Genomic DNA, 13,625 nt, shown 5'->3' with positions numbered 1-13,625 from the left:
TCGGTGTAGAAATGGTCAGAAGTATGTCATCAACATGTCAGGTTATTTTCCTCTGCCTTCTCACTCGTATCATCAAATCTTTGAGCTCTTTACAGCTACTGCTATAGGTTCTAGACAGAAAAGAGGGCATCCCTACCTGGTGCCTCTGAAGTGGGAAGTAATCCAACAGTCTTTCTCTTACATTTATCTTTGCACATGTCCCTGCATATAATCTACTGATCATCTCAACCCAAGTATGCATGGCCCCATTTTTTTCTAACAGTTCAAACTGGTATCTCCAGCTCACCCTATTAAAAGCCTTCTTGCATAAAAGAGTATAGCCACTTTCTTACATTGTTGTGCATCCTGCATCACCAAGAGGGTTGTAATTATATTACCTGCTGCCCACCCCCACACACACACAAACCTAGTCTGGTCCACATGAATTGCCGCAGTTAATACCTCTACAAGTCTCAGCCAACAGCACAAAGCACTTTTGTTACGATTTAATACCGAAATAGGCCTATATGAGGATGGTACCAAAGGGTCTTCCCCTTGCTTATATAATGTTGCTATTACTGCCCTTGCCCATGAGAGGGGAGGGGACCCCTGGCAGAATGTCACAAAGCAGCCTCTCATATTTTTAATACCCTAACTCCTATTACCCACATGTCCTGGAACTTTTTTCTTCATATTTCCATTGCCTTCCTAATCTTATCCCTCCTTTCTGACTTGACAAATTTTTGTTTTTTCCTTTCAAAGATCACAGGCTGCATAATATTCCCATGCAAACACACACTAATCCTCCTCCTGTTCCACCTACCACTCCTCCTCATACAAATCTAATACTATAAACTGCAATAAGACCCCTTCAAATGTCTGTTTCCTCTCTATCATGTGTCACTTTTGAAGCATACAGTCCTCTACAAACTTCCTGCTGCATTAACCTAACAATGTTTTGGTTAACTTTGAGCTGTTTGCAAAATATATCCATTCCAGTCCAACTCTCTTGGCTAACATTCTTTCACCCACCATTTCTTGGATTTTTTTTGCCTAATATTTCCGCCTTTTCCTACCAAGTGTTCATCACACTTAATTTCTAGCTGTTGCACTTCCTCCAGTTCTCCTAACATTGCCTTCCTATTCATTTTAACTGCATCCTCTCATGAATTTTAAAATACATTTTTTTTTTATTTTTTTGTATTCATCCCATTTCAATCCATCCCACTCCCCACATGTGTTTACTGTTTGTACTAATTCATTCCTTATCCATTGTCTGTCCTGTTCCTTTTCTAATAACCAACCCTGGAAACAGCAATGTTTTTGCAGTCTTGAGGCATCTTTTAGTGGAATCCTCAGTTACAAGTGCATTGTCAGCCAGGGTGAGCGGTTCTTTCTATACTCCCTCCACATCTTCCTTATGTTCGATATTTATAAATCCTCTATCTACCCTTGACCAGCTCTGATTTTGGCCAAGTAGCATGTCCTTCCATACTACTGCTTCCTTATAGGCTGGTACGAATTTACCTTCCTTAGTCACTGCTCTTTTCCAAATCTGCTCTACTTTTGTCATTATTACAGTCCCCAATAATTAGGCATAGTCTCTTCTGAAATTTAACTACCTTTGCTAACATCCCCTTAAGTCAGAGGGCTCCTTGGGGGATATAAATCAACAAAATGACAAGTTGCTCTCCTATAAACTCCTTTAGCTCAGCTTGTATCAGTTTCTCATCAATCAGTACTTTTCCAAATTGTAAGCAGCAAGTCTCGTTTACTAACCATACCTACTCCTCTCTGCTTCTGTCCCCACAAAGCACTGACTGCAACCTTGCATCCTATTCTGTTTAGTTCATTTACTTCTTTATTTAAGCACATTTTCTGCAAGGTTGCTACCTGACACCCCTTCCTCTTGATATATATTGGCATTCTCTCGCCAATTGTATTCCCAAAGCCATTAATATTCCATCTTGCTCTCCCTTAGTTTATTTCCTCTTTTCCGTACTAAACATTGTCCTATTTTGCCTCATTCTCCATCAACCTAGATTTGTATGCGTCACAACAGGCAGAATTCCTTTCAAATCTCTAATAAGCTTTCATCTATTAAGTCAGCACACTAGGAATTTTATACCATCGGTGCCCCACTTTTTACCCATTTATTACTCTAATGCAAGCTTGTCAAATTAGTACCTCTTTTATACCTTTAATCAACCCCCCCCCATTAAACCTGTGATGATTATACATCAACTTCCAGTTAAACATCGCCTGTGATGAAAGAAAAACTGCTGCTGTTCAAATTGTCCTTTTACAGAAGGACAGTTGCTGCTTTAGCATATGGGTAAAGTTGTCTGACATATCTCCCACTTGTATTTGGTGCTTCACTGATTATACATCTTATTTTGTTCTATTTCAGTTCACTTCTACATAATGCCTTTCCCTCAATACTTGCATATACTGTCTAGTAAAGTCAAAATAACTATCAACAATTTACATGTAAATAATTTAGATAAATGTACTTAAGATTGCAAAAATGTCAAGTAAGCTCTCTCACTCTTTTGGCACAGAAAATTCCTGCTGTTCAGTAAGTCTAGATCTTTTCCTACTCCTCTGGTCAATTATGGAGTTAAAAAAAAAAAATTAACTTACTTTTGCATTTTGTACATAATCACATTTATGTGAGATATTGCAGCAGCACTATTACATTTCAGTCGGCTGGCTCAGGTTTCATACGCATAAATCCTTATACACATGTCAAAAAGCTTTTTCCTGCTTCTTTACCATCACATCGATTGTTAGGATTTCAAATTGAAGAGGCTCACCAAAAAAGAAAGGAGCAGGAGTTTACCATCCAAGTCTGTGCATGAACAGTTACAGCTTTTGTTCTTACTATCTTGCAATACCAGTCTTGCACCCTTATTTTCTTGCCTAGTCAGTCAGTAACCACTGGAAGAAGTTGGAATGGGTCACATTCTGTGCTCAAGTTTACACAGTTTTACATTGCTGTCACACACATGGGAAATATTCAGTTTAATGCATTCCCCTATTTATAAATGTTACATATATATAGATATATATATATATATATATATATATATACACACACAAACATTTCACCCACTGTTTCCCTATTCTTAATTTTTTGTTTCGCCTCTTATTTCTCTTTAATGAGTTAGCTGTGGAGTGGCAAAACATCTATTTTCTTCTCACCCTTATCTTCCACCGGTTGTTGCAACATCTTTTTTTTTTTTTGTGGGCTGCTGTGCCCCTTGCTGATTAGGCATCATCTCTATGGAACAACAGTTTTGGGATCACCTCGAGGGCTTTCTTTGGGTCTACAAATTACCTCTGTATCCAGTTTCAAGGGAGACCAAGTGTGGCTGGGTACATTTGCCACCTTAGGCCTTCCTGTTTAAATTCCTTAATACCTGGGGTAAAGGTGCCCTTTACGGTGACATCCAAAACCTCCTGATCCACAAACTCTCCCTATCAACCTAGAATTTCTTCCTAGATTTCCAAAGCCGCTGTGACCTTTTCTTTTAGCTGACATGTCTAGAAACTGACAATTATCTGTCTCAGTATATCATTTTTCCCTCTTCCAAGCAGTGTGATGGATATTTCCTACCCCGACTTCTTCCTTTGGGATAATTAAGTTGCACAGTAGTACTATTTTTACTGTTGAGCTTTATGCTTATCGGGTTTGCCACTTACCTTTATATTCTTCAATCTTCTAAATTAAAAACTTTCTTTTCTAGACACTCTAGCCAAGGCTTTGTTCTGCACTGGCCCTTAGCTCCTTATCATCATCAATACATGCCTGCAAAGACATGTCCTCATTCAAAGCTTGGTCTATACAGTTCAACCTTTTTTTGCTCTAAAAATATTTTCTTGTAAGGTTTGTGTAGATCAGTATGTATGTATACCTTTAAGAAGCTTTCTGTGGGCTTGCACAAGTGTATATATATTGAACACGTGCACACCTGACTGCATTTTTGCAGTAAGCTGTTGAGATATAAGCATGCATGCTGTGTGGTCTGTCAGTTAATCGGTTTGTTTATATTTTGTACTACTGCTATCCATCTTGATGTGCTTCTATGTAATAAAGCGTATAAACGAACTACCCCGCCTGTTCATCTTCAATTGTAAACAAAGACGAGCGAAATCGTGTCAGCTGTGTGATCCAGATTCAGGAAGGAGAAAGACTCAGTTAATGATGGAGGAATATAAAGGAATGGATCATCCCTACTGCACTTACAACTTGCAAAAACAGCTCAGAAATTAATTTCAGGTACCAAAACTTGCTTAAATTATTTCTTAACTCTAATAATATAAAACGAAGCACTCAGAACACTCAAAATGAATTTCTAGCTAAATAATTCTGAAACTGAGTTACTGATAAGAATATTTGAAATAGTTACAAAAATGTTTGAAATAATGACCGAATCACATAAAATGTATAAAAGGAAAACAATCACTTTTTTTTCACTATGTGCTACTTTTTCGCATTAAAACTATTAGAGATATCCAAGAGGTACAATGTGTTCACAAGTTTGTACAGTATTACACAACAGTTATTTCTCAAAATACAGCCATTTCTAAGCATATTTCACAAAGTACAGTTTTTCAGAGTTTATTGTGCATTTGAATGTTATAAGTACTGGCTGTGTGTGTGCAAATTTCGTATATAATTACAAGGGCCATTTTTTCACTGCGTTTGGGCATACTTTTTTAGCATGGCTGAAGGATTCTGAAAACCTGGTCCACTTGTCTTGGACAATACTGTAGAGAACTGAAGAGTGTTTGATAAACAGTACGACATTTTCATACAAGCTGCATTTTCTGAAAAAGACAGCCGTACAATGGCATTTATTCTACTTAAATTTAGCCAATTCAGAAGCCATAGAAACACAGCATTTGTGTGTGCACCTGCTGTATATGCAGGAGATGGGGGAAAACAGTCAAAGAGGTACCAGCTAAGTCGAGGGAAGACCCAGAGTGCTTAAAACAAATTCAGAGAAACGTGTAGCCCTCAAAACGATTATTACAATAAAAAGGCACTTATTTTACACAAGAGATCAAAAGCCTGGTGAAACGTTTGTAACATTTATAACTGAATTGAGAAACAAAGCTAAAACGTACAGATTTAGTGAATTAAAGGAATGAGTTGCTAAAAAGACTTGTGTGTGGTATTAAAGATGTTGCGAGAAAGATTTTGTGTTGTGACAGTGATTTAACTAAGACCACTGAGATTTGTCAGATGTATGACCTCAGAGAAAAATACACAAATATGCTTACAAATGAGAAATGTATGCCTCCAGTATCTTCTAGTGCTCATGTTGATAGTATGCAGCACGTGGTTAAAAGAAACAGGCCGAAGCGCATGGCAGCAATTGCAAGCCCTGCACCAGTCCCTGGTAAACCCAGCAGCTTTCTAGCAAATTCCAGAGTGTGCACAGTCTCTGTGCAGCACAAGGGTGAATCAGCAAACTCGAAGCATGCTCCATCACCTAGCCTCAAACTGCCATATATGTGGTAGTAATCATGTCTCAAAGAGAAAAGTGCTAAGCTTTTGGTCAGTAATGCCATATATGTAAAAAGTGGAATCCTTTCCAAAGATTTTGTAAATCAAGAGGCTCATTATTTTACTAAAAGAGAAAAGCTGGTCAGTTAGAAAGCTGTGGCCCTACTTTATGTTGATGGTGTGTCTGTGCCTAATGAAAGTCAGAACAGTAGATTTATGGGCAAAGAAGTATTTTGCACTGTTCAGATAAATGGAAGACCCTCAGAGCTCAAAGCTGACAGGTTCAAAGTGCAGTGTGTTAAGTCAGCAGAAACATTTGCTAGAGTATGTGCTGGTGAGAAACTTGATTTGGCAAAGTATGGGAAGTTTGTTGCTTATGGTGGTAAAGAAATTCAACCTGAAGGTTTAGTAGTGCTTTCATGTTACTCTGCTGGGAACAGCTATGACTTGCAATTTTACTTGATCAAAAGGCATGTACAGTCATTACGCCTCTTAAGACGGTTTGAAAATGGGACTACTTTCATTTAATAAGGAAGTGCACTATGTAAGCTTGAAAGACCACTGTTCTAGTTTCGCCCAGTCTATTTTCTCTAACTATGCTGATCTTTTCGAAGACAAACTAGGCAAACTCAGTTGTGTACTCCATGAAGTTAGATCCTGAAGTCAGCCCAGCTATCAGACCAGCCCAGAAAGTTCCAGTACCTATGCAAAACAGAGTCAAGGCTGAGCTACATAAAATGGTGCAGCAAGGTGTGATTTGTCCATTTGATGAACCTAATGAATGGGTATCTTCCATGGTGGTAGCTCATAAGAAAAGTCCAGATGGTATCGGAATATGTTTTGATCCACAAAATTTGAACAAAGCGCTGAAAAGACCATCCTCCAATGCGTACAGTCTAAGAAGTTATGCCAAATGCCACTTTTTTTCTGTCTTGGATGCAGAGAGTTCATTTTGGCAAATTTTGCTTGGCTGAAAATCTTCATTGCTAACCACTTTCAGTACTCTCTTTGGCAGGTACAGATTTTTGAGAATGCCATTTGGGACAAATTCTGCCAGTGAAGTCTTCCAACGTGCCATGGAACAAATTTTTTCTGGGTATCTGTGGACCATTATTAGTAGATAATATTCTAGTAAGAGGTAATGACTAAGCTGAGCATGATAAAAACCTCAAGAATGTTCTGGAAACAGCACATGAAATGAATCTTAAGCTGAATCCTCAGAAGTGCAAATTCAGGCTACAAGAATTTACTTATGTTGGTCATTTATTTACCAGCTCAGTTTCTTCTAAGCAAACTGCTATTCGAGATGCCAGTTTCAATGTTCAAGCCTTAAAACATTTTTGTGGCATGGTTAACTGCCTAGGCAAGTTCATTCCAGACTTGAGCCAACTTTCAGCACTGCTCAAGGAACACCAGAGAGCACTTGATATCTTGAAAGAGAACTGCCAGTTCAACTCAGATGCTATGATGTTCACAAAACAGTTACGCTTTCTTGTGATGCTTCGAAATTTGATCTTGGTGCAGTCATTCTTCAAGAGGGTAGACTAGTAGCCTATACGTGCAGAACTCTAACCCAAACTGAAATGCAGTATGCGCACATACAGAAAGAGCTCTTGGCAATTATTTGTATAATAAAACAAAATGTAAAGTAAACCGGCACCACGACACTCCATACTTAAACAGCAGGAAATGTATTATAGCTTGCTAGTACTTTCTCACCAATACAGGCTTCTTCAAGCAAATAGTCAGCTAATTTAAAACACAAATACAAAAAGGAAAAGGTCATGTAACTTCATCTTTAAAGAAGTAACACAAAAAAAGACCAATACATAGATCAATACTTTACACGTACTAAGAATAGTAAATATAACTATCTGCATGTAACTAAAAACATGTTAAAACTTTTACATCTGTACATCAGATTTAATTTTATTTTATCTTTCAGAACTGGCTTTATTGTCACACTTTCACTGACACTAGGTGGACAGTGTGTTTTAAAACATATTATCCACTTATTTTCAAAAATTTCTGTGTGGTTCACATCACCACCTCTTAAGCTTTCCTGTACATTTTGTAAAATAAGCAAAATTTGTGAGAAGTGTGTTTAATATGCCTACATAATGCATTTGTGTCTAGCTGCCTTCTTGTCAGACATATGCTCACAACTTCTCTCTCTGAACTATTTGTTTTACCTATATGGAAGGCAACACAGTTCAGGCATTTTGCCATGTATATTATATTTTTAGTATTACATGTCACATGACACTTAAGCTGGAATGGTTTGAAACTAACTGGATGCTTGGACGTTGTTTCTGTAGAGACACACCTTTCAGTATTTGACAATTGTTGCATTTCTGGGTTCCGTACTTGGATATAGATGCTGTGTTCATATACTTACTGTTCCTTACATCAGATGTTATTTAAATTTCTAGATTTTTTATATCCAAAGGTAAGCTTATCTACTACTGTGTCTTTAAAAGTAGGAATACACTAACATGTACTAGTGTTTTTTAATAATCTGTATTAGAGGAGTATGAACATCATAGGATAGAACACAACTAAATAAATTTGTTTTTGTGTCCTTAACTTTATTATTGTTTGATGAAGTAATGTGATTATCATAAAGTACAGGTTTAATGCTATCTTGCTGTGTATACTATATTCATTACATTATGTTCCTTACAGCCTCCTTAAAAAAAAAATCATTGGCCACGTTAAACTTTATATCCATTTTTTTTAAAAAAACTACCCTATGATGTTCATTACTCAACTAATACAGGATATTAAACACTGGTACATGTTTACAACATACTCCAGAGTAAACAGAGCACGCATTTAGATAGGCCTAGTATGCCTCTGAAACATATTCATCATAATATTAGAAACGGACAGTTGAAGGCTTCACAATTATCAAGTGATACCAATTTTTTTTACATGATTTTATTTATACAGAATATAATGAAAATTAAGTTACTGATGGTGTCATCAAATATAGACTGAGCATAGCAAAACCTTTCAGTAAGAACATTGTAAAAAAGTAAATTACATTCAGAATAAGTTAAAAGTTCTGTTAACATATACCAGAAATGTAAGCAGTGTGTGTGTGATGTTTAGAGGAACTAGAACATTTTAACATTGATAAAAAAATTAGTGAAGTACTAGGTACACAGCCTTTGCTTGCTTTTAAAAGTTGGGTCTGTGAAGGAAGCTGTGCTATAAATCTTAAGTAAAACATATCTTAACAGAAGGGCACTTTTAAATACTATGTTTGTAAATACTGTAACCGTGTGCTCTAATAGTGTCATACTTCTAGCAACACAAATAAGTCTGATTTTATACGCATGTACATCAATAAATAGTTTATGTGATACAGTGCACAGAATGGCGTTCATTTTATGCAATAACAAAAAAAAATGTTAAAACATATGCAGAAAACACCATTAATAAAAATATACAAAATGCTCTAGCAAAGCATGCTAGAGGTTATGGTGTGAATCATCACTTAAAATTCTACACTGTTGCAAACTACATCCTAGAATTCAAGATAATACAGTAAATAAAACAGAAGAGGCTGAAGGTAAATGGATTATCAAACTGCAAGCAACAGGAGACAAGGGGTTAAGTGTCAAGTATTAAGCCTGTTCTAATGGGTAGGGCACTTAAACACTTTTTTTAATTAGGTGCACATTTTTGCATTCTAGTATTTAAGGTCAATTAATACTTCAACTTGAGAAAGCACCTTGAGAAAGAAAGTGCTTGTTTGAGAATAGTGTTAAAAAAAGAGAGAGAGACAGAAATCAACTTTCATGGTGACCGAACTTTTTATTGATTTTTTACTGTTGATTAGTTAAATTTCAGAAGAATGGCTAGGTCATCTAAATTGTCACTGTCACACTAATATTAATTCCAAATGCTGTCAAACAAAGTTAGAAAACAGGAAAATAACCTATATCCTTTCTTCACCCAGACAGGGTGCTCATTCCTTCAGAGTTAGCGGTCCGAGTAAAGGATACTGGCAGGTGCCCACCTAATTTTAATGCCTGCAGTAATGAGACTCGAGTCATAAAATGGGTTAGTCCCAATTTCCCTCTTAAAATATGGTTTCCTGTACATGTATTGTGATAGAGAGAAGAGGTACAACTCAACGCCAAGATCTCCCACCTCAAAAGAAGACAGCATTAACCACCGATTTAAAAAAGTCCCTCCTATTTGTTTAGTTTTACAGCACATAAGGTGCTCACTTTGCTGTGTATACTTTGTGAAACAGGACAGTGCTGAGCATTCCCCTCAGCCATCTCTAAAATTACAGAAAAAAACACAGTCAAAAGGGAGGAGATCCTAGCTGTTAAAACACAGGCTAAGCTTATGGACAATGAAGTTTTTCTTGGCCAATCTGCTGGGCCTTTTAAACTCAGTAAGTGTCTTTCCACTGCTAGCTTTAAACAAGCATTTAATGTAAACTTTCTAGTCTACACAGAGGTTAAAATGTTTGCTTTCTGGTGTTGGAAAATCACTTAACTGTTAGTGTAAAGTTTCAAGAAGCACAAAACTGTGTAGTCTTTTCAAAACATGAGCTTCATATATTACATTCTATATCAGGCATTAGTAATGATTTACTGCATATCACTCACTAGTACTACACACTGTACCTGTATTACATTTGTTAAATACTAAATTACATTTAAAATGTCAAAGTTACTGTTCTACACTATATTGAAGTTATTTACAATCTATGGTAAAATAAAACTCAGCGTAGCCCAGCTTATATGTCTTCATTAAAAAGCTGCACATACTGTTCAAAGCTGTAAAATAAAGTCAGAAAAGTTAGTTCAGTATTGTTCTCATCAGTGAAACAGGTGGTAAAGGTACAGTGAAATACTACAAACCTTTACCATATTTTTATCTTACCTTAGTTGCACAACACACAATAAACCAGCATTTAGAGTAAATGAGCTGTGTAGTCATTTGTCTTACCATGGTGTCAAAGTTCATAGTGACAGAGTGAAAGCATAAAAGGGAAAATCAGTTTATTCTTCTGTGGAGGGTTATTACAGATACCATAACAATAATGATGGATACCCAAGTTAAAATTTAAAACACAGTTTTATCTTCAACATTTAGATAAATGGCACACAAAATGACATTTTTATACAATGGCTAACACAACTGCAACATTTTAGATCTGAAAGGTAAATATATAAATGAGAATATTAAGCATGAAGATTAGGTTCTGAAATTTGTCTTATTTGTCCATTACAGCACAAGACACAAGTAAACAAATCCATCTCCTATTCAGAATGCAGAAATCTATCAAGCAAGGAGGTACATTTCACCCAAAGGGGGATTTACAGCAATGTTCTACACACTTGTGTTTAGATGGTCTAAAAAGTGAATCCTAGTGTAAATATTTAGACTGCCTCACTTAAAAAGGGCTACAGAAGAAGCCACGGGGGTAACTGACAAATACACTGTACCAAAATTAATACCTGAACTACTACGTAATACAAAATAGAAGCGCATTGTGAATTAATACATTCAAAAGGTGCACCAATTAATGCTCCTCACCAACAGAACAAGAACCCTGTCTGGGTTCAGCATTTCCAGGGCTGTTAAAAGGAACTCTCACAGGATATTAATTTACAGAAGTGGCACATGAAATGCAACATAACCACCATGCAAGAAAGGCATTATGTCAGTTAACAAAATTCTGGAACATTAACGCCATGTGCAAATGTAAAATGCTCCTTCAATATCATGCAATAAAAAAATACAACACTTACTAGCATACTCCTTCCCAGTTGAAAATTCACGGGCTAAAACAACCTGAAAAAAAAAAAAAAAAAACAGAAAATTACACAAAATTAGAAGAGAATAAACTTTAATGTGATAACTTTTCATGGTGTGCAAAGCCAGTGTACTTCTACTGCTTTTCTATATTTTTGATGTGGTTTACACATCTTAGAAACAGGCGAGCAACAAAAACATGGCAATTTTTTTGATGCTTTACCTCCAAAGTTCTGGAAAATCCACCCCCTGCCTCAAAAGAAATTCTTAACAGGCATTGGATGGGCAGTTGTTAAAGTAACCTGAATGACATCAGCATACAACACTAACAAATAAGAGTGATAAACATATTTTAAGGTTTCCGGGTTACAGCAAAATATAAATCTGCTGTTTTTCTTAGAGTCCAAAGGGAATATGCTTGTGAACAGTAAAGGTGGTGAAAAAAAAGTTTATGTACTCACCATAACATTCCATCTGTGTTGTTGCCTCTCATTTGCTCTTCAACCTATGAGTCTCGGATCCAAGCATCAGATCTGACTCTGCCATATACTAAAGCTGCAGGCGCCCACATCTGAGCTCCTCCCCTACCCATGATGCCCCTCTCCTCTAAATTCCTTAGATCTAGTTTGCTGCCATCTAGCACATCACATAACCACAACATCCAAAGGCAAGAGACATTATCTAGAGAAAAGTAATCAGCGAAACCATGATACTTCAAGAGCTCAGAGAGAAACAGAAGCATCTGCTCCAAAACAGCATCTGTTAGGTCCTTGAAAAGGCAGGTGGATGGAGGGAGAGAAGGTTGAAGAGCAAATGAGAGGCAACACAGATGGGAAACTATGGTGAGAACATAACTTCTTTACCCGATTGTTGACTTCACTTGCTCTTCAACCTATGGGACAGAGTCCCCAGCTACTTAAGATCTTGGAAGGCCTTCAAGGAAGGATATTTCTGAACACAGCGGAAACAAAAGATGCCCTGGACCTGGAGGAGGTCCAGCTTATAATGGCAAATAAAAGTAAGATGGTTGGACCATGTAGCTGCTGCACAAATCTAATCTATGGGAAGCTTGGACCAAAAAGTTGAAGTAAAAACAGATCTGGTAGAACAGGCTTTAACCTGAGTAGGCAATGAAAGGCCCTTGGAGGAACAGGCAAGTTTGATGTAACTAACAATCCAATGGGGCTAGCATAACCTTGGAAACTGGTTTACCTAATTCTAGACTTAGAAAAGGATATGAAAAGATCAGATTTTCTGAAAGATTTTGTCCTGTCCAAATAAAAACAAAGTTGTCTATACACATCCAGTGTATGGAGAAGATACCCTCCCTTTGTTTTGAAAGTTAGGAAAGAACACTGGAAGATTAACAGCTTGGTTTAAGTTGGTCTCTGAAGTGAACTTGGGCAAAAAGGAGGGATTAGCACGTAAGGTAACTATCCTTATGGAAGATAAGATATGGAGGCTTGCAAGCCAAGGCTTGTAGCTCAGAAACTCTCTTAGTTGAAGTAATGGCCACCAAAAAAATAGTTTTCCAGATAAGGAACTTTGTCTACTTTTGCTGCAGGTTCAAAAGGAGATGAAACTAATGCCTGAAGAACTGAGGTGAGGTCCCAAGTAAGGGCAGGTTCCCTGACAGAACGACATAATAGAAAGGTACCCTTCAGGAAAGCATTGCATAGTTTAGATGAGGCTAGAGAAAGACCTCTCTCCAACATGAAAATTAAAAATGTCAGCCAGCTGTACCCTTAGCCATACAAAAACTTGCATCGGTATTAAAAAGATGAGCCAAGAAGTCCAAAACTGCAGGTACAGATGCAGAAAAGGGGCCCAAATTGTTCTGATGGGCCCAGATATAGAACTTCTTCCATTTACTGGCATAAATTTTTCTCATGGAAGGTTTGTGGGCCACAACCGAAATTTTATAAACTGTAGAGGAAAGCCTGGGATTTCTAGCCATCACTAGAAGTTGAGAAACCAAGCAGTTAACTTCAGGTTCAGGAGATCCAGATGGGAATACCCTCAAGAGAGGGACAACAGATCTGGAAAGGGATCCAGAGTCCACAGCTGACAGACAAAAGGAAGGGGAACCACACCTGACAGGGCCAAAAGTGGGCAAGGAGGATGACTTGGCTCTTCAATCTCTGTGCTTTCTGAAGAAATTTGGGAATGAGTAGGGAGGGAAGGCATATAGTAGGCCGGGGGGGGGTAAGCATGGACTAAAGCATCTCTCGGGGATTGCCCCAGCAGAGGGCAAAGAACTCGCTGCATTTGGTGTTGGAGGGCGACAACAGGTCGCAGCAAGGTTGGCCCCATTTCTGTGAGATCATATTTGCCACTGCAAGGTTTA

General features: G+C 37.5%; 1 protein-coding gene across 1 annotated transcript in view; it reads right to left on the bottom strand.

Moving 5' to 3' along the window:
* Positions 1 to 13,625, bottom strand: part of PDPK1 (3-phosphoinositide dependent protein kinase 1) — a 1,584,105-nt gene that overhangs the window by 1,434,878 nt on the left and 135,602 nt on the right. Inside the window, exon 5 of the mRNA XM_044088924.1 lies at positions 11,275 to 11,317. Coding sequence (XP_043944859.1) covers positions 11,275 to 11,317 — 43 coding nt within the window. The remainder of the gene's footprint in view (positions 1 to 11,274; positions 11,318 to 13,625) is intronic.

Source organism: Protopterus annectens, chromosome 12.part0, assembly GCF_019279795.1.
Source record: "Protopterus annectens isolate FY-2018-M chromosome 12.part0, PAN1.0, whole genome shotgun sequence".
In the NCBI taxonomy this organism is placed as follows: domain Eukaryota; kingdom Metazoa; phylum Chordata; order Ceratodontiformes; family Protopteridae; genus Protopterus; species Protopterus annectens.
The sequence above is the reverse complement of the archived record's forward strand: the minus strand, read 5'-3'. Positions and strand labels throughout refer to the sequence as shown.